The 18,558-nt window shown below is 58.9% G+C and overlaps 1 protein-coding gene across 3 annotated transcripts; it reads right to left on the reverse strand.

Annotated features, from left to right (window-relative positions):
* Window positions 1-1,689: 1,689 nt before the first annotated feature.
* Window positions 1,690-17,966, reverse strand: ZNF395 (zinc finger protein 395). 3 transcript variants are annotated; one of them, XM_068413392.1, is made up of 11 exons: window positions 17,870-17,966; window positions 17,143-17,267; window positions 11,164-11,422; window positions 9,154-9,383; window positions 8,662-8,774; window positions 7,726-7,961; window positions 7,504-7,604; window positions 6,222-6,486; window positions 5,309-5,401; window positions 4,986-5,089; window positions 1,690-4,069 (listed from the first exon to the last, which is right to left on the reverse strand). In XM_068413392.1, the coding sequence occupies exons 3-11, from the start codon at window positions 11,410-11,412 to the stop codon at window positions 3,958-3,960; spliced, it is 1,503 nt and encodes a 500-aa protein (XP_068269493.1). In that variant the 5' UTR covers window positions 11,413-11,422; window positions 17,143-17,267; window positions 17,870-17,966; the 3' UTR covers window positions 1,690-3,957. The 3 variants fall into 3 exon arrangements, with proteins under 3 accessions (XP_068269493.1, XP_068269502.1, XP_068269509.1); XM_068413401.1 differs by lacking the exons at window positions 17,143-17,267; window positions 17,870-17,966 and adding an exon at window positions 16,508-16,549; XM_068413408.1 differs by lacking the exons at window positions 17,143-17,267; window positions 17,870-17,966 and adding an exon at window positions 16,177-16,225.
* Between the last annotated feature and the right edge of the window lie 592 nt (window positions 17,967-18,558).

Here is an 18,558-nt window from a genome sequence, read left to right on the forward strand (position 1 = left end):
TGACCGCACGGCCCCGGCCCCACGGAAATGGGAGGAATTGCAGCAATTTGGGGCTCCTGGGATGCAATTTTTAATAGCAGATTTCCCCCCCCTCCTCCTTTCCCACGCAGGGGGGGCATCGCTCCCCTCCACGTCCTCATTCAGCCCCCTCCGTGCTCCAGCTCCTTTTTTTTTCCCCTTTTCTAGTTCCTCTTTCACCTCAATACGCATAAAAAGAATTCTAAAATTATCCAATTATAAAATTATCCATTTTTTTTGCCTCAAAAGGCAACTTTCTCAGCCCGACGATCTGCTCCGGGCCGCAGGAGTCCCCCACGGCAAGACACCCATAAAAACCCGACAGCTTTAGCACAAATCAACCCCTCCCTGCAGCTCCCAGGTTAAAAACTTGATGGATCTGGGTTTTTTGGGGGAAAAACCAGCAAAAAATAAAAGGAAGCAGCGTGTGCTGCGATGGAGCCGTCGCGGCTCCCAGCGCCGGGCAGACACCGCTATCTAGTGGTGCCAGAAATGGTTGTGCCAAGGGGCTCTGAGGTGGAAACGTCTCTGGGTGGAGGGAGAACAGCCACAAGAGGCAGCAGAAAGTGTCCCCCGCCCCGCACCGGGGTCCCCGAGGGGACACGGGGGGTCCTTGGGGCCGGGGAGGCGCCCCCGTGACAGCGGCTACAAGGACAAGGCAGAGCCAGCGAGCTACCAGGCAACTTTTCTTTTTATTTCTTATAAAATATATCTCATATGGCTGCTGTAAAAATTAACATTTCACATTTTTATTTTCTTTTTATCTTTTTTTTTTCCTTTTTTTTTTTTAAACAATAAAAATAATACTTGGAAGACAGCTGAGAAAAGCTCCAACAAGACAGAAAACGCACTCGATACGGCGGCGTCCCCGGTGGCCCCACGGGGGCACGACCGCGGTGACAAGCGTCCCCGACCCCCTTCCCCACTCCTCCACCCCCCCGTGACACCTCCACGACGTTTCCCACCGATGGCACCGAGTGACAACGTGGGGTCACCGTGCACTAAAGCAGTGGACAGGGGGGCTGGAGAGGGGGGAGCAGCCTCCAATTAATTAGTGCCCAATTAAGAGGTTCCTATATACATACATATACACGCGCCAGGAGACAGGCAGGAGGAGGGGAAACCCTCCGAGGTGGATTTACAGGTTGGGGTTACACGGGGTTGGGGTTGAAGAGGAGTTTTCTTGAGAGCAGCGAGACTCAAGGGTCGGGAGGAAAAAGTCCAACGGTTGGGAGCGAGTTAAAAAATAATAAGGAAGGGAAATAATAGGGAAAGGACCAAAAAATCACGATATATCCAGCGCCAACCAACCTGATAAGACGTGGTGGAAGCTTCGTAAAAATAGGATTTTTTTTTTTAAAGTGTAAAAATTCCAAAATACTCCCAAACCAGAAGGAAAAAAACCCAAACAAACCAACCAACCCTGCACCGGTGGCTCCGTTTGAAATAAAAAAACAAGAGAAAAGAGCCACGAGCGTAAGGAGAGTTTTGTTTGGTGAAGTCTGTACCGCAAAAGCTCTCGGCAACGAAGCCGTACGCACCCCCCACCCCTCCAGTGAACCACCACCGGTGTCAAATATTCCCCCTGTGGCGGGGGTAAGTGCTGTGGCTGCGGGGGGCAGGAGGTGCTGCCTTTAAAAAATAATAATAATAATAATAAAAAAAAAGCATAAAGTTATTTTTGCTTTATTTTTCGGACACCTGAGCTCCCGCCAGTGAAAAACCTGATCTGCGCTGGGAAGGGCCGGGGGTGGCCGAGTTGTGATGAGCTGGGGTGATGCTGCACCCCAGTTCCGCCCCTGGATGGCTTGGTTTGACTTTTCCTGAGTGATTTTGTTGGGAGTCGAGTCGTGTCCGGGCAGTGCTGGTGCAGATCCAACGCTAATTGGGGCAGAAAGGGCCTAAAAAGCGAGAAGAAAAACCTCCCGTCCCGCCTGGGTCTCTCCGAGTTGTTGGGGGGCAAAGGCACAAGGTCTGAGGAAAGCACAAATTCACCCGTTTTGGTTGGTTTTTTCCTTCTGTGCTCTGGGCGCCGCTTCGAGAGTCATTTTTAAAAAATATTTGAAAAATAAAAACACAGCGAGGCGACGTGTGGGCACAGGAGAGCCACCAGCATCACCAAAAACCTCCCTGCACCCCGGCAGGATGGATACTGCCGCCTCAGCCGCTCAAACGCTGGAGGTCAGACAGCAGCAAAGCCGTGGGGGCTTTTTTTAAGATTAAAAAAATACTGATTTTTGAGTAGTGCAACAACCCCACCACGCAGTTAATCGTCACCAGGGCTGCGGCTGCAGAGCACCAACCCGCACGGCGCTCTGGAAAGTCGTTCTTGCAATAAAACGCTCAACCTGGGGAGCTGCAAAGACGCCGGCGGGAGAGGAAAAGGCTTTTCCCGACGTTTTGTCCCCAAAACCACGTGCCAGAGGGGACGGGAGCCTGAGCGAGCAGTGCTCAAGGAGCAAAAGCTTTTCTCTCCCCCCTGGATTTAAGCCCAGACCCACCTGGGGATGTAACCCCGCGGGGTCGCATCCTGCCGGGGAGCTTTGCTCCTGCTTTCCAGCAGCCACATGGATACCGGGGAGGAGATGAGGTTGCAGGACGCTGTTCTGGTTATATGTACAAAATTACAAACAATAAAAAAATACCCAAACACATCAACAAGCACCGGAAATATGTAACTTGTGGATCTCAACCTGCTTCGCCTGCCCACCCGACCCCTTCAACAACGGGGCTCGCGGCGAGCCGGGAGCGATATCGGGCTCTCCCAGTCGCTCGATTCGCTTTTATAAGGGAAGCTGAGTCTCAACGCGGGGTCCTTAAAACCACCCCGGGCTCAAGGATTGCTCTCGGCCCGTGATTATCAAAAACGCAGCAAGAAAAATACTACAAATCCCACCGGATTCTCCCCAGCGAGGGGAGAAAGGCAACGCCTCGCCAGAGCTGCTGGTGGAGGTGGGACAGCGGGACAGCGACTGGAAACCAGCGGCAATTCGGGGTGGGTAAATGTGTATTTTAAAGGAGGGAAGTCAGAGAAGTGACTCCCAGCAGGGATCCAAAAGCAAATACTGAGGTGTTTTGCTGAACTGGGGCCATATGGGGATGCTAAGGGGCTTCCCAGTCCTCCCAGCTGCCTTTACTGGTGGAAATGTTAAATAAAAAAAAATAAAATTGCTCAGCCTAGTTTCGAAAGACACAGCAAGGGCCACAACGTAGTCTTTCAAAGCCTAAAATGAGAAGGAAAAACAGGTTTTGCCTTAAAAATTCTCATCATTTTCCTGATTAAAATGTTTTGGGTGGGTTATTTTTCCCCCCAAATGCCTCCAAAAAGGAACCGACCAGAGGCTCGAGCTCCCGGTGTGACGCGACACGAGCCACGACCGCATCCACGTGGGGAGAGAAACCTCCGACTCCTGCCCCCAGAACGGCTCCTGCCTTGTTGCAGCAACCCACCAGCGTTTTCTTTTTTAAAGCTACCGGTGCTAGCGATCCCCTCCCTTCGAGGATCCAAGGGATCTGCGCTTTCTAGGTAGTCAAAGGACAGGGGAAGCCGCCTCAACGCCTCACCCCAGCCACGCCGCGCCAGTTCGGGAGATTTTAGGGTTGATCTGGGAAATGCAGGAAGCTCTTTGGTCCCCAGATCACCTACAATCACTCCTGAACCCCGAGGAATCGGCTTCCTTCCCTCCCAGCCTCAGCTTTTACGTACAAAGGGAGATATTCTTCAGGTTTAAAAAAAGGTGGAAAAAGGCTTTTTTTTTTAAAAAAAAAAGAGCAAACCCAGCAGATGTACAATATACAGAAGGAGGAATTTACACGCAGCTCTGGAGGCGTCTTCTGGGGTGACAGGAGGTACCTCCAAGGTCCCTGGTTGCAGCAGTGACGGACTCCGGTGCTCCGCGGGCAGGAGCAGGGGAGGGACGCGGCACCGCGGTGCTGCGCTCAGTCCAGGAAGCGCTGGCAGGCTTTTTTCCACCGGCAGGCCGTGCACCACTGGTCCCGGTGCTCGATGCCGTACACCTTACGGCACTTCTTGGCTTCACCGCGGACTTTCCTGCCAAAGGGGGAAGAGAAGATACAACATTTACCCACTTACCGCAGAATTTCGGTCGTGTGGCTAAGGGGAAGGGCCCGTAACCATGGCTGAGCATCACAGGATCACAGACTGGTTTGGGTTGGAAGGGACCTTAAAGCCCATCCAGCTCCAACCCCCTGCCACGGGCAGGGACACCTTCCACCAGACCAGGTTGCTCCAAGCCCCATCCAACCTGGCCTTGAACACTGCCAGGGAGGGGGCAGCCACAGCTGCTCTGGGCAACCTGGGCCAGGGTCTCACCACCCTCACAGCAAAGAATTTCTTCCTCACATCTCATCTCAATCTCCCCTCTTGCAGTTTCAAACCGTTCCCCCTCGTCCTGTCACTCCATGCCCTTGTCAAAAGCCCCTCTCCCGCTTTCCTGTAGCCCCTTCAGGTACTGGAAGGTGCTAGAAGGTCTCCCTGGAGCCTTCTCTTCTCCAGGCTGAACAGCCCCAACTCTCTCAGCCTGTCTCCAGAGCAGAGGGGCTCCAGCCCTCTGAGCATCTCCGTGGCCTCCTCTGGACTCGCTCCAACAGCTCCGTGTCCTTCTTCTGTTGGGGCCCCAGAGCTGGACACAGCACTGCAGGGGGGTCTCCCGAGAGCGGAGCAGAGGGGCAGAATCCCCTCCCTCGCCCTACTGGCCACGCTGCTGGGGATGCAGCCCAGGACACGGGTGGCTTTCTGGGCTGCCAGCGCTCGTTGACGGCTCATGGTGAGCTTCTCGTCACCCATCACCCCCAAGTCCTTCTCCTCAGGGCTGCTCTCAATCCCTTCTCCACATCATTCTCCACTGAGATGCATCATTCTGCTGCATCTTTGTGGAGATGCAGGAGGGCACCCGTTTTGCTGATGGGCACCACCTCTGCTCCCCTCCGGCCGGCGGGACCCTCACCTGGTGCCGATGGACACCCTGGGCGGCGAGGCGACGATCAGGTGGGACTTGAGCATCGGCGTCGGTGGCTGCGGTTCGCTGAAGCTGAGCGACCGGCTCCGCACCTGCGGGGAACCGGGTGTCAAAGGGCACGCGGGACGACGCGGTCCCCCTCCCGTGCAGCCCCTGGGCGCTGTGACGGGGCAGCAGGAGACATGGGTGCCCCCAGCCCACAAATCTGGATGTTTAAAGTTGGGAGTGAGAAAGCAGAGACGAGGTCCCCTTAGCTGCCAGCCCAACCCTGCACCCCAAAAGGATGAGGGGGAAACGCTGGCAGGACTCACCGGTGACAGGGACGGGAGAGTCGAGGTGGCAGTGGCCCAGCTGATGCTGGTGAAGATGTGGGGGGACACTGGAATTTGGATCGAGGGCAAAGCCTGTGGGGGAAAAGAGGGTCAGCATTAGCCCCGGGGGCCCCCCATTCCCACACACTGTCCCCACAGGCGTTCACCTCCCTGAGAAGACCAGCCTGGAGTACCCACAAACTGGGAGCACTGGGATGGAAATCCTCATGCCACCTCTCCTCCAGTGCCGGATCCCACTAACAGGGATCCTTCGCTGGGGCACAGCAGCTTCTTCACTCCTGCAACTGCTTTCGGTCGCAATATCGAACCACGTGCACCACCCTGGTCTATACGTGTGTTTTTGCACCTATTTACACAGGCTTTCTGCTTTTACATGTCCCTGCACTAGCTTACAGCTCCAGAACAGCACTCAGCTCTCAAGCAGCCCCTGGGACAAGGGCCACAGGCCCAGGGTGCCCACAAGGCCACCACTCCGGGTCCTCAGGTTGCCTGTGCCTCAAAAAGCCCGTGCCCTGGCGAGCGTGCAGCGGCGACGTGCAGGATCCAGCACGGCTGCATTCCAGCCCCGCGTTATCTGCCGGCAGAAGGGCGTGTTGCATACCAGCCCGGGGTAATTGCAGGGGAGCGGAGGCCGGCAGCTCCCCACCAGCCCGGGGAACGCCGTGGCAGAAGCACACAAGCCCCTTAACCAGGAGTTAACGAAGGCGGTTGCTCAAGGGCTGAAGGGCAGCCAGGCAGGGGATGGCTCTACACACCAAAGCCCCTCCGTGCTGCGGGGGTGGCAATGAAACGTCCCTGCCGCAGCGGGGACTTGCAGAGCAAACAGGATCACGACCTGCCCTCAGCAAGATTTCGGGAGGTGACCCGTCACCAGGAGATGCCATCAGCTCACCTGGTAGGCGTGATCAGCCTGGATGTGCCAGAAGGAGCTGGGGGCAGACTGGCTCAGGGCGCTGCTGGCCAGGGCGGGCTCCAGCGCCGGCTGCTCCACCAGCAGCGCCTCCGGCTTCGCCAGGGCTTGCTGGATGATGATGGGGGCGGACGCGGATGTAGGGCTGGTGGCAGTGGCCGCCTCCGGCGCCGGCTCTTCCTTCACCTGCACTTCGGTGTAGTAGAAATCCTCCTCCCGCTTCCGCTGGTCGGAGTCTGCGCCATCCCTGCCGGGGAGGAAAGGGGGACGGTGGTGAAAAGGCGGCCCCGTTTCCATCGAGGTGAGTGGCCCCCGGCTTCCACAGGGCAGAGCGATCTCGCCATCACGTCAGCTGCGACCAGCAACAGCCACTGCCTCTGCAGCAGCACTTCATGCTTCCAAGGAAGATCAAAACCTCTTCCAGGGCCTTTAAAAACGCTGGCACATTGACCAGGCACCACTGAAAATCCCCTGCTCGTTTTTAATCGAGCTGTGACCGAAGCCCTGTGGTTCACCCAGCAGGAAACAGCCTCTGAAGGCTTTTTGATGATTTCCCTCGTGCGTTTATCCGGCACTGGATGGCAGTCCAGCGCTGCCCACTGCACAGCGGCCCTTCTGTCCTCCCCTTTCCCAGAGCATTCACGTTTGCAAGGGAGGAGGAGAAAAATATACACTGGAAAATGTGGACAAAAGCACGAGAAAACTGAGGTTGGGGTGGGAAGTGCAATGGGGTCGCAGGAGGAGAGCACAGCAAAGCTGATTCCCCACCCCTCACCACTTTGTATTTGGGAGGGGATTCACGGGAGATCAGGACAAAGCAAAGCCAAAGGGGCGGCCACCACCGGGCAGGCAGGTGGGTGCCTGTGCCAGCCCCGACGGCTGAGCTCGAGCCAGCTGCCACAGGCACGGCTTGCAGGCTGCCAGCCCTCGCGAAACCCAGCTGGGCCGGTGCTTTTTGGGAGCCCAGGGCTTGCGTGTCACCTGAGCTCCCCCCGGTGCGAAGCGCACACCCGAGCTGGGCAGTCCCAAAGCCCAAATGGGGCTCCCGTGCCCCCCAGAAAGCCCTGGGCTCCCTGAAGGTGGAGTGGGTGACATGGACCACTTCAGTGGCTTCGGTGGCTTTGGTGACATGGACCACTTGGCTGAGAACTGCCACGCTCAGTGCACAGAGGCCAGTATCTCCGATACTGGGGATATTCACTGCAGGAATTACAAATTACACAGTGGCCGGGCAGGGACTGAGGACATGAAATCTTCGCCTTACCCAAGGTGCTGGGTCTTGACGTGCCGCTTGATGCCGACGATGGAGCGCAGGACCTTGCCGCAGTTCGGCCACAGGCACTTGTACATCACCTTCACCGAGTTCTGGCAGAGAGATGGCCCGTGTCACCCCCTGCCCAGTGGCAGTGTCCCCTCCACGGGACGCCAGCTCACCTCGAGCCACCCCGCCAGCGCTGGGACCCTCCCCCTGCCACGGCAGCAGTACCTTTCTCTTGCGCGGGGCGGGTTCGTCGAGGAGAAAGGGGTCGGAGTCGGTCTCGAAGCCATCGTCCGCCTGAGGGGAGCTCAGGGCCTCGCTGGAGTACTTGGGGCTGCCTGCGGGGTGGGGGGGCGAAGGGGTGGAGATGTCGCTGCCCCCGCTCCAGTGCCCGCTGGTGGTGCTGCTGCCGCTGTCTGAGACGTCACCGCTCTCCTTCCAGGGATCACACGCCACCCGGGAGGCTGCGGGGAGGGGACACACGCTGCCGCCATCAGCTTGGGGCCAACCGACCCCCCTCGGGGCGCAGATAACCCACAGGAAGAGTTTGCCTCTATTTATTTATTTTTTTTAAAAAACTTGGCAAGGTGAAGCCTTTTGCACCTCTGCTCAGCGCCAGCTCCCAATTATTGGTCGTTTATCCCTTTTTTCCCCCCTCCCCATCCTCTTGGCATCAGCGCAGTCCCGCGGGCATGGCCAGCACACGGCGAGCAGCCAGCGCCGGGGCACGCACATTTCCCACGGCTCCCGGCAGCTATTTTTATCCCTCCGGCTGCATTTGACTCCTCGGGAATGAAACTGCCTCTAAAAAAAGGAGCGACCGAGCGGTGCTCCCCAGCCTGGGACTCCTGCGCGGGGGCTCCCCGGCCCCCCGGGACGGCTGCGGAGAGCGGGGTCACCCCCACCACGCTGCCAGGGGTGTCCTGGCTTGCTCAGCCCCATCCAGCGTCAGCACCCATGGGCTCCACCGCGACCCTGGTGCTGCTCCCTGGCCACCTCCAGCCCAGCACGGTCCCTGACCTGGCAGCTTTTCAGCACCTCTGCAGCGAGCAAGAGCCCTGGCACTAAGATCCAAAGGGCGCAGCACATTTCTCCACATCTTTTGTTTCAGATATTGTTGTTTTTTTTAACAAATATACATGAATATTTTAAATGCACACTCACGGGGGATGCCGCTCTCACTCGCGGGAGGGCTCTGCACCACGGGGCTGCAGGAGAGGCTCGTCAGCACCATGGCTGCCACCATCTCGTCCATCTCCACAGCAGTGTCGGCCTTCCTGCACCGTGAAGGGAGAGATGTGAAACGCACGGAGCAAAAAGCAGAGAAGCAGCCCGGGTACAACCCAGGGAGTCACCGGGCACCCAAAGGGCAGCACAACCCGCAGCAGCAGCACAGGTTCCCCCCCCCACCTCCCTCCATAAACTCTGAGTCATTTTTAAGTCATTGGAAGGATGTTTTCTCCCCATTTGAAGGAAAAAAAATTAAAATCCCCTTAATCCTATATTTAACCATCCTCCAGATAATCCCACACAGGGAAGGCAGATATATCCCCAGCACCACCCCTCTCTCCGTTGGTGTAAAACCAAGTGCAAGCACCGCCAGAGCCGCCAAGAGCCCCTCTCCTGCCTGAGATACCAGCAGCCAAAGGCACGAACCTCTTGGGTACGTCGATATTGCTGGACACGGATCGCTGGAGCACCTCGGCAGGGCCGGGACCACCGCTCGTGGGCAGGGCAGGGGACGGGAGCGCGGCCGGCCGCACGTCCTGCACCCTCCAGCACGCCTGCAAGCCCTGCTCCGGCAGCAGCACCTTCACCTTGTCGCTCAGCGGGTTGTGCTGCTCCACGAGGCCGGCGCACTCCTGCCCGTTGTAGGTGACGAGGACCTGGAAACAGCACGAGGTGGTTTGTGGGTGCCCCGCTGCTCCCAGGGGACGTCCTGCACAAGCCTTGGCCGGCCACAGGATCCCCCCCTCCTCCCACAGCGGAGGGGGGGCCACAGAGGGCTTTAGGACAGAGCCTGTCCTGAAGGGCTTGGACTTCAGACTGCTGTCACAGCAAACCAAAGGGGTGGCCAGGGTTCATCCCAACCCCACCACCAAGAGATCTGCTCTTCCCAGGCACAAGCTCCCCGACCCCAGCAATCCCAAGCTGAGGGATTTCCTGAGCTGGTATCAGCCGCCTCACTGAGCATCGTGACTTTGGGTGGACTTTTCTCCAATCAGTTTGTCTGCTTTGGCTTTGTTCTCACGCCATCCTGCTGCACGGACTCCCACAATTATTGTACACCCTGGCAAAGTATGTAGATAAAAGGATTCAAAGTTGGAGGAGGATGGGGGAACGGAGGTTTCCTGGGTGAAGTGATTCTGAATTCACACCTCGACTCCTCCAGTCCCAGCTCCTTTGGGCAGGGGAAGGAGATGTGCAAGCTCACCTCCTCCTTTAGAGTCCCAAACTCCTCCTGACGGGCAGTTTTCCACCACTACCACCCATGAGCCTATTTCTGTTAATGGAAATTATCTGTGTCAAAAGACGCTACACGTGTCTCCAGCTATTTATAGGAAGAGGAACATCTCTTTATGGAAGCGCCACGGGTGTCGTACCAAGAAGCAGATACGGGATGGACACGTGCACCCACACCCTGACTGGGGAGAAGCCTGCGAGACCATCTCAGGTTGGACCTCTGTCAGAAACACCACGGTGGAAAAAGCCACCCACGGCAGGACCAGGGTTAAGGGGATCAGTGCAAGGATCAGGACACAGAAGACCCTGACCCCGCTTTCTGAAAACAAGGAGCAAGGCTTCCCCATGAACCACGCTGGCTGTCCTCCAGACTACGCACGGCACGAGGAGCCAACATCTCCTTCAGCTTTGCACAGCCACCAGCACAGGTCCCAGCTGTTGCTGGGAGATGAAGGCACCTCATCACTGGTTTTATCCTGTTCCCAGCAGCAAAGCAATCAAGTAAAAATCCTCCACGGTGGAGCACGTAGGAGAAAACAACTGGGGCAGCATCCCAGCCAAGGCACGACCCTCCTAAGCATCATGAGCCCAGGGCACAAGGCATGGCAGGGTCCAGCAGGACTAGGTGTCCTTTCTGGACAAGCCATCGCACCTCGCCCTTCCCTATGAGCTTCTTCACCATATACGTCCACACCATCGACCCTCAACCCTGCGGCAAAAAGCTGCTGTGGACTGAGCTCTGAGGCCTGAGCCACAAGGCCCATTGCCACCGTGGCTAAGCTGGGGGTCTCCTGGCCACTCGCCTTCAGATGTTAGCGTGGGTTATGAGGACAAGCTAATGGAAGAGAAGTCCACTGGAAGTCACTAAATGTACAGGAACCATCTCCCTGAGCCTCAGACAGTTGGAGAACACTCAAGGGAAGTGTCACGTCTCGTTACTGTCTTCTCTGGAGACCCACTTGTGGCTAGGATTGCAGACATCTCCTGGAGGAGATGGATCTCCGCTTGAGCCAGTATGGTCCAAACCCACCAGGCACAGCCAGGGCCAAGTGCACTAACACAATCACCCATTAACGACTCCTGGTAATTACAGATCCCCAATGCACCTCATGTTAGGAGAGGCCCAGGAGTCTGATTCCCCCCCAGAGCCACCCACCGGAGCGCATCCCACCAGCCAAAGACACCGAGAGCCTCCTTACGTACTTGCTGCCCGGCGTGGAGCTGCTGGTGGCCGGGGCTGGGGAACGCGGGGGCCTGGCTGCTCTCCTCTGCCGACGGCGCGCAGGATCCGTCCTCTCGCGGCGCCACGTGGGCAGACGCCTGGCTGAGGTCGCTCTGCAAGCCGGGGAGCTGGGTGGCCACCAGCACCCCCTCGGCCAAGGCGCCGGGGGCAGAGACGCGGGTACCTAGCAGGGAACGCTTCCCCAGGCGCCTGGAGAGTACGCTTGCCATCTTGGACACGCTGCGGGACAGAAAGACATGGGGATGTTACCTCTGGTGCGGGACCGTGACGTTCAACTGGTGTCTTCCCCCCACCACCACCCTGGGAGCCGAGAAAGCAGCTCTCTGCTGCTCCAGCACCCCCAGGTACTTGCTCAGGGGCTCAGCCCCCAGGCGCTGAGACACCTCGGGGACATGGGGACAGCAGCATGCCTGAGCTCCCCCCACCCTGCAGGCTCTTCACTGTCATTTCTAAACCCCTCTGGAAAAAAAAAGGGATGAGCCAGCCCAAAGGAAACCCCACGGACGCAGCCCTTGGAGCCCACGTTGCCCTCTCAAGCTGCCACTGGCACACGCTCCCGAGGCCACCGCGGCTATTCCTGCCCGTCACGCTGAAACCCGCCGTCGGTGCTCTTCAACCTTGACCTCCAGACTTGGGCCCCTGCCCAGCGCAGTCTGCAACTCCCCTGCCCGCGCCCCGGCAGAGGAGGAAAGCTCTCTGGCAGCGAAAGCCAGCGCCTCTTCCCAACCTGAACCCAAACGTTCCCCTTTTCAGGAGCTCTCATGCTTTTGGGAAAGGTTTCTCCAAGCTGGGAGAATGGATGCTCTCCAACGGGAGCATCCTCCTGCCCTGCTTTGTTAGAAAAGGAAGAATTTGGAGCATTTTTACCCTAAACTGTTTCTCTGTAACTATCTTTAACCTATTTTTGCCCCCCAAATAGCTTCCCTTTCCTCTGACATCGGTTTTCCTCCTGCTGGTGTGGCTCTGCTAGCAAGCCTATCCAGCTTGCCTGGCTCCTTTCTTTGGGTTTGTAGATTTTACTGCTGTTTTAAAAGAAATAAGTGTTTACAGGTTTCCTCAAAAGCAAGGGACACCCAGGCACAGGGAAGGACGATGCACCCAGCCCTGACAGATCTGACAACTTCACTGTCCTCCTCTGTCCCACCCTCCTCTGCTGCAACACCCTCTCGGAGGAGCGCGGGAAGCGAGGATGCACAGTGCGGCGAGGCTGAAGGGTGACGGCACCTGGGGTGCGGAGGCAAGAGGCTTGGTGCAGCCCTGTGTCTCGGGGTGCACCCAAAAAGCCACGTGCTTTCGCGCCACCAACAAATCTGCCACCGTTGTCACCCTGCCTGCACTTGTCAGCGAGCGTCACCCGGCCAGCCAGGGGCTGTGGGTGTTCGTTGGGTGTCTGGGGTGGAGCACAGAATCACACAGAATCACAGAATCAATGAGGTTGGAAGAGCCCTCTGGGATCATCGAGTCCAACCATTGCCCTGACACCACCATGGCAACTAGACCAGGGCACTAAGTGCCATGTCCAGGCTTTTCTTAAACCCCTCCAGAGATGGTGACTCCACCACCTCCCTGGGCAGCCCCTTCCAATGGCTAATGACCCTTGCTGAGAAGAAATTCTTCCTAATATCCAACCTGAACCTCCCCTGGGCCGCGGAGAGTCGAGTCTGAGGAGCTGCTGCTTGAGCAAGAGGGAGGATTAACCCCGAGCCGCCAGGCGCTTGCACCCAGACCCTCCCCTCCTCACGCAGGTCGCTGCCACAGATGCTCGGTTCTCCGGCCTGAAGCAGCAGCATTTTAACAGCAGATCTCATATATATATATTTTTTTGACTTGTGATTTACGCAGCGCTGTCTTGCACGCTATCTCGGATGAGAAAAGTTTCCCGAGGAAGGGAAGGGGAGGGGAGATCGCTGCTCCTCTCGACCTCCGACCGTCCCGGGAAGGGTTACTCCAAACCACGTCCCGCTTCAAAGGACGCCCAAGATTTACAAGCGGTTTTATGAATAACGCCCAAGATTTACAAGCGGTTTTATGAATAACCGTACGTGCTCAGCTTGCTTTGTCCTCCCCCGAAACCCGGCCGTCCCCAAGTAGAAAATTAACAGCTATTAAGGAGCCATAAAGAATAGCGGAGGAAGAGCGGGAGAGCGTGTGAAATGGATAGAGGCGTGCCAGGGAGAGCACCTCGTGCCAGGGCTGCCCGTCCCGCAGCACACGGGGACTTCGCCGCCGTCCCTCTGGAGCAGGATCAAAGAGGCCGCGGCAGCCGGCCGAGCAAAGCCGCTGCCCCGGCTTCCCTCTCGTCTTGCCCTGCCTGAGGAACCCTTCGGATTCTGCAGCGTATGGACACCACCGGGGGATGCTCCGGAGCCCGCTCTGTCTTTTTTTCCACAGTGCAACATGTTTTCTAATGAACACAAGCGACCTGGCCAAAAGGAGACCGAAAGGGTTTTGGGGGGCACACGGCACTTTGCCTCAAATCCCAGAGCGAAGCTGCGGCACAGCCCCTCCACCTCACTGCAGGAATGAACCACCACACATTTCCTCCCACATCACCTTAAAACCTCGCTCTCAGATATCTCAGGCGCCCGGGTTTGGGAACTGCCCCTCCAAGGGCTCTCAGGGAGTCGATGCGGCGACGTCGGTGCCACCGCCGCGTAGAAAACGGTGCCGGATCTCCGCCGCCTCGGCGCACGCCGGTTTCAAGGCAGCGCTTGGCCAGCGGCCAGGTGCGGGGAGGGCAGCGCCGAAGGTGGGAGGCTGCTTCTCATTTCCTTCGGGGTTTCGTTTCGCCTTCCCTTTCCTTCCCGCTCCGATCCAGGGGCGGGGAAGGAGGAGAGAGGCGCGCTTGCAACCGGGGGAAGGAAAACCCTCCCAAAAAGCCAGTTTTCGGAGCCCCATCTGCTTCCAGCAGACCTTTGAACGTCGGATCCCATTTCGGCGCTCGGCGCAATAGCAGAGGGTGACACGCCAACGCCGGAAAAATCCACACCCCCGTGCCCCCAAAACACAAAGCAAGAAGAGGAGCAAGAGCTGGGAGGGCGTCAGCGGCGCAGGCGGAGCTGGGAGGCCGCGGTGCCGCCGCGAGCCCTCCCAGCTGTTAGCAATCACGCGCCGCAGGGGTCAGAGCCGGCACAGATCCCAAATTATTTCTTGCTTCAATGCCGGGCGTGTATTTTGGACGGCGTTTTTGCAGCTCTTGCCGGGGGAAAAACGTCAGCCCTCGTTGCCTACCGGCGGTGCCGCTGCTGCCGGCAGAGTGAAGGTTGTGGGAAAGCGGGCACCTCGTTTGGCAAACGAGGAACGCTTCGTTTAGCAAGCGGGGAAGGTCGGGGGGACGTGGCAAAGCGGGGAGGGTGCCCTGTCGCTCACCCCGGCTGCTGCTTGGCTGGGGTTTGCCGGGAGAAAGGCAGCTCCTGTGCCCACGGGGCTGCGTAAACCAGGACCACTGGCACAGATCCCCTCCCCAGAGAACGTGCAATTGCAGCACACCCCATTTTTTTAGGAATAAATGCTGGTAGGTTCCCTCAAACCCAGCCTAACTCCTGCCACAGACCACCACGCCACAGAGCAGCAACCCAGACTGCAAACTCCACCCTATAAGAGACCCTAAACGCTGCAATAACTGATAACAAACCTCAGTTTTCATCTCCTCTCCCAGCCCACCATTTCCAAAAAAACCTCTTCTCATCCCAAAACGCCTCGCAGCCCTCTACAAACCGCACTCCGGCCCCGCGCCCATCGGCGCACGTGACCGGGAAACAAGATCCCCGCACGGAGCGGATTGCAAAGTTTGTGCCTTTATGAAAAAAAAAAAAGCAGCAACAAGGATCTACTGACCCCAGGACGGAGCCAAACCCACCCGCGACCTAACTCTCAACGGACAACAACACAAACCAGGCGCCTTCCCGAAGAGTTTCCTCCTAATCCTGCCTCAGCGCTCGCCGCTCGGGTGCCGCCCGCGGACGTGTCACCGCAGGGCTGCAGCGTACCCCCGCCAGCAGCGCCGGGAAGGGCTCCCCAACCCGCGTCCCGCCATTACACCCGCGTCAGCGTTTGCCACTGCTGGGTGATTCCGGAGGAAAACGCTTTTGGAGAACCCCCGCCTGCCTAAAAACTGCGTTTTCCAGCACAGGCAGGGATGACGGCGCAGGCAGAGCGACTTCCCCGGGCATCGGCGGGCCGGTGCGTGCCGGTGGCGAGGGCAGCCAGGAAGGAAAGCGCGGGAGTTTGCTTCTTCGTGGGAGCGGTGCTGGCGGAGCGTGACTTGAAGGCACCGTGCAGGCACGGAGACCGGCGTGCGGCAGGAGACAACATGCGTGTGTACATGCGTGCATATACATGCATGTGTGCATGTACATGTGTTTACATGTGTGCATATACACTCGTGTGTGCATGTACATGCGTGTATGCACGCGTGTGCAGGGCCGTGGGGCAGGCAGGGCACGTGGGGAAGATGGCAGGGCCGGAGGCAGGGGAGGAGGAGGAGGAGGCGGCGTGTGCCCGGGCCTGCCGCGGAGGGTGGCACCGGGCAGGGCACGTGTGCGCGGGGCCGGGCTGCGACGGGCGGGAGACGTTCATGGGGAAGGGGAGGGGGGGGACACCCATGTACCGGGCAAGCCGGGGGGCGGGGCATGCACCGGGAGGGAGGGGGACATGCACCGGGCACAGGCCCCGGTTGGGCGGGACATGCACGGGAAGGAGGGGGCGAGCCTTGCAACGGGCGGGGGGGTGTGTGCATGCACCGGGAGGGGTGTGCACCGGGCGGGGGGGCGCGGACACCCGGCAGGAGGGTGCATGCACCGGGAAAAGGGGGGGCACGCACCGGGCAGGCCCCGGGGGGGAGCGGGCAGGACTCGGGGAGGGGGTGCACGGCGAAGACCCGAAAGCGGCTGGAAGGGGGGGGGCGGGCAGAGCCGGTAACCCCCCGGGATGGGGACGGCGGGGGAGCGGGCCCGGCGCGGCTCGGCGCTTACCTCCGGCGCGGCTCCCGCCTTCCCCCACCCTCCTCCTCCTCCTCCTCCTCCCCCGCCGCAGCTTGTTTTGAAATCCCCGTCCCCGCCGCGGCCGGCTCACGTACGCGGCGGCCCCGGGCTGGAGCCCCGCCGGGCGGGGCGGGGAGGAGCCGGGGCCGGGGGAGGCGCGGCCCGGCCGGGCGGGAACCGCCGCTCCCGCGGTTTTTTTATTAATATTTTTTTTTTTTTTAGCTTTTTTTTTTTCCCCCGGCGATGCCGGCCGGGAAGGAGAGAGAGAGAGATGAAGCGAGGCCGGGCGCGGGATGCCCGGCGCCGCCGCCCCGCTACTCACGGCGTCCGGGGAGCCCCGCTCCGCGCCTCGCCTCGCCGCCGGCCGGGTTAAAGCTCCCGGGGCCGGGCTGGTGTAAACAACCTCCCCACATGCTCGGCCCCTTCCTGCGCATTGGCTCCGCGGCTCCCTTTAAATGCACGCCCCCGCCACCCGGCCCCGGCCCCGCCGCTCCCGCCGGCCCGGCCAGGGGGATGCCGCCGCTCCCAGCGCGGGGGGAAGGCGGCCGCTTCCCTCCGTCCCCTCCCGGCTCTTCCCTCCGAGCGGGCAGGGGGGCCCCGGGCTCCCCCCCCCGCAGCCCCCGGAGCTCCCCGCAGCCCCCGGGGCTCCGCTGTTTACCCAAGCGCCGGGGCCGGGCGAGCGGGGGGAGAGGACAGGCGTGGCGGCTGGCAGCGCGCTTGTTGCTTACTAAGCTGTATTCGCCTGAAAGACACTTCTTTTTTTATACATATATATATTATTTTAAGTTTTATCCATCGGTGCTTTTCGCCTTCACAGGGCCGGGGCTCTCCCCACGCCCCCCTGCCCAAGGGCCGGGGCTCCCCGTCACCCCCCCGTCCTTCTCCCCCCGCCGATGCACAGACACCTCGGAGCGTCCCAGCCCCGCAGCTGGAGCCGCTCGGTTTCTACTTCCCTACCGCTAATTTCTGTTAATTTTGAGGGGACGTGGTGATGATCCCAACTCGAGTCCTCACTGGCACAACCGCACGCAAGCCTCGATGGTTTTTCTTCCGCCGGAGCAGCTTCGCCCGTCTCACCGAGCCTGTTTAGCAATAACGGAGAATGAAATTAACGCCAGCCACGCGCCTTTCAGGGTTTATTTTGGTTTTGGGCACTGAATTTCCCCCCTCAAACCCTCGGCTTCTGCGTTCCCCGTGACAAAAATTCCCACTTTTGCTGCTTGTCCCTTTATAGCACATTCTGATGTACAAATGCAGCGGCCAACACAACGCCTTCGGGCTTTACACGGGACCCCCCCCAAATACCAAACACCAATTCATACCCCCCAGGACAAAAAGCACGATGTCCCTTCTCTCTGCCAGACGGGCCACTCACTGCCAGCCCTTCTGGAGCAATCACCTTTAAAACCTCGGTACAGGCAAGGCGATTTGTTTTAATGTGTGTCAGCTAGCGGAGAGAAACGCTGGGCCTGTTGCCAGCTTAAAAAAAAATGTGTATTTTTACCACCAGCTAACACACACAACGCAGCTGGGATTCTACTACATTTGTCCAAGGTAAATTGTTGCGAGAGGAAGGGGTTATCATCCACTCGTCGTATAAAAAATTAAACCTGCCTCGTCTGTATTAGGTCTCTAGTGTTTAACAACATGTACTGATGTATTTTGTCCAGTAAAAATAAAGTACCTTCTCCAAAGCACCCAAACGGGAGCCAAATCCTTCTCCTTCCAGCAATGCTCCTAAGTTCCCTCCCAAGCTCCTCAGACTCGGGTTTCTAAGTCACCTCAATACCTGTTACCATGAAAAGCGAGTTATTACATATGCAGATGAGGGCAGATGCCTACGAAATCCCTCACTCCGCGATCTCACGCACGTTAGGAGACAGCTTGGTCTGCAAAGACTGTGGTGGAGCCCCCCCTGGGCAGCTGGTCGGCCCGGCGATGCTTGGCCCGGTGCCGAAGCCTGCCACTGCTCCGGGCCTGGGGGTCAGGAGGTGGCAGCTGGGGGAGAGGAGCAGGGCGGGTGATGGGCAGGACCCCCACGGCCAGCGGGTGCCAGCTGCTCTGGGGGAAGGAGCCGGTGGGTGGTGTCAGGGGCACCTCAGCCCTGCTCCTCAGAGGGAGGTGACGCCTGTCACCTTCCCTTGGCCTCAAAAGCAGTCATGGCCACCCCTCACACCCCACAGCTGCCCCTCATCTATCCCCAAGGCAGCCCCTCACACTACATGGTTGCCACCCCTCATCTCCCACCATGGTGGCCTCTTACACCTCATGGCCATCGCACCTCACTCCCCATGGCCACCCCTCATCTCGTGCCATTGGCTGCCCCTCATCTCCCCCCCACAGCGGCCCCTTGGCCATCGCGCCTCATCCCTC

The sequence above is a fragment of the Nyctibius grandis genome, chromosome 1 (genome assembly GCF_013368605.1).
Source record: "Nyctibius grandis isolate bNycGra1 chromosome 1, bNycGra1.pri, whole genome shotgun sequence".
NCBI lineage: Eukaryota > Metazoa > Chordata > Aves > Nyctibiiformes > Nyctibiidae > Nyctibius > Nyctibius grandis.

What these genes read in the sequence shown, in the direction of transcription:
- ZNF395 (XM_068413392.1), bottom strand. Translation starts at nt 11,412, where the DNA reads ATGGCAAGCGTACTCTCCAGGCGCCTGGGGAAGCGTTCCCTGCTAGGT. An exon ending in AGCTCCACGCCGGGCAGCAA is followed by an intron (nt 9,384 to 11,163) that starts GTACGTAAGGAG and finishes TGCTGTTTCCAG; the next exon opens with GTCCTCGTCACCTACAACGG. An exon ending in GAGTGAGAGCGGCATCCCCC is followed by an intron (nt 7,962 to 8,661) that starts GTGAGTGTGCAT and finishes CCCTCCCCGCAG; the next exon opens with CCTCCCGGGTGGCGTGTGAT.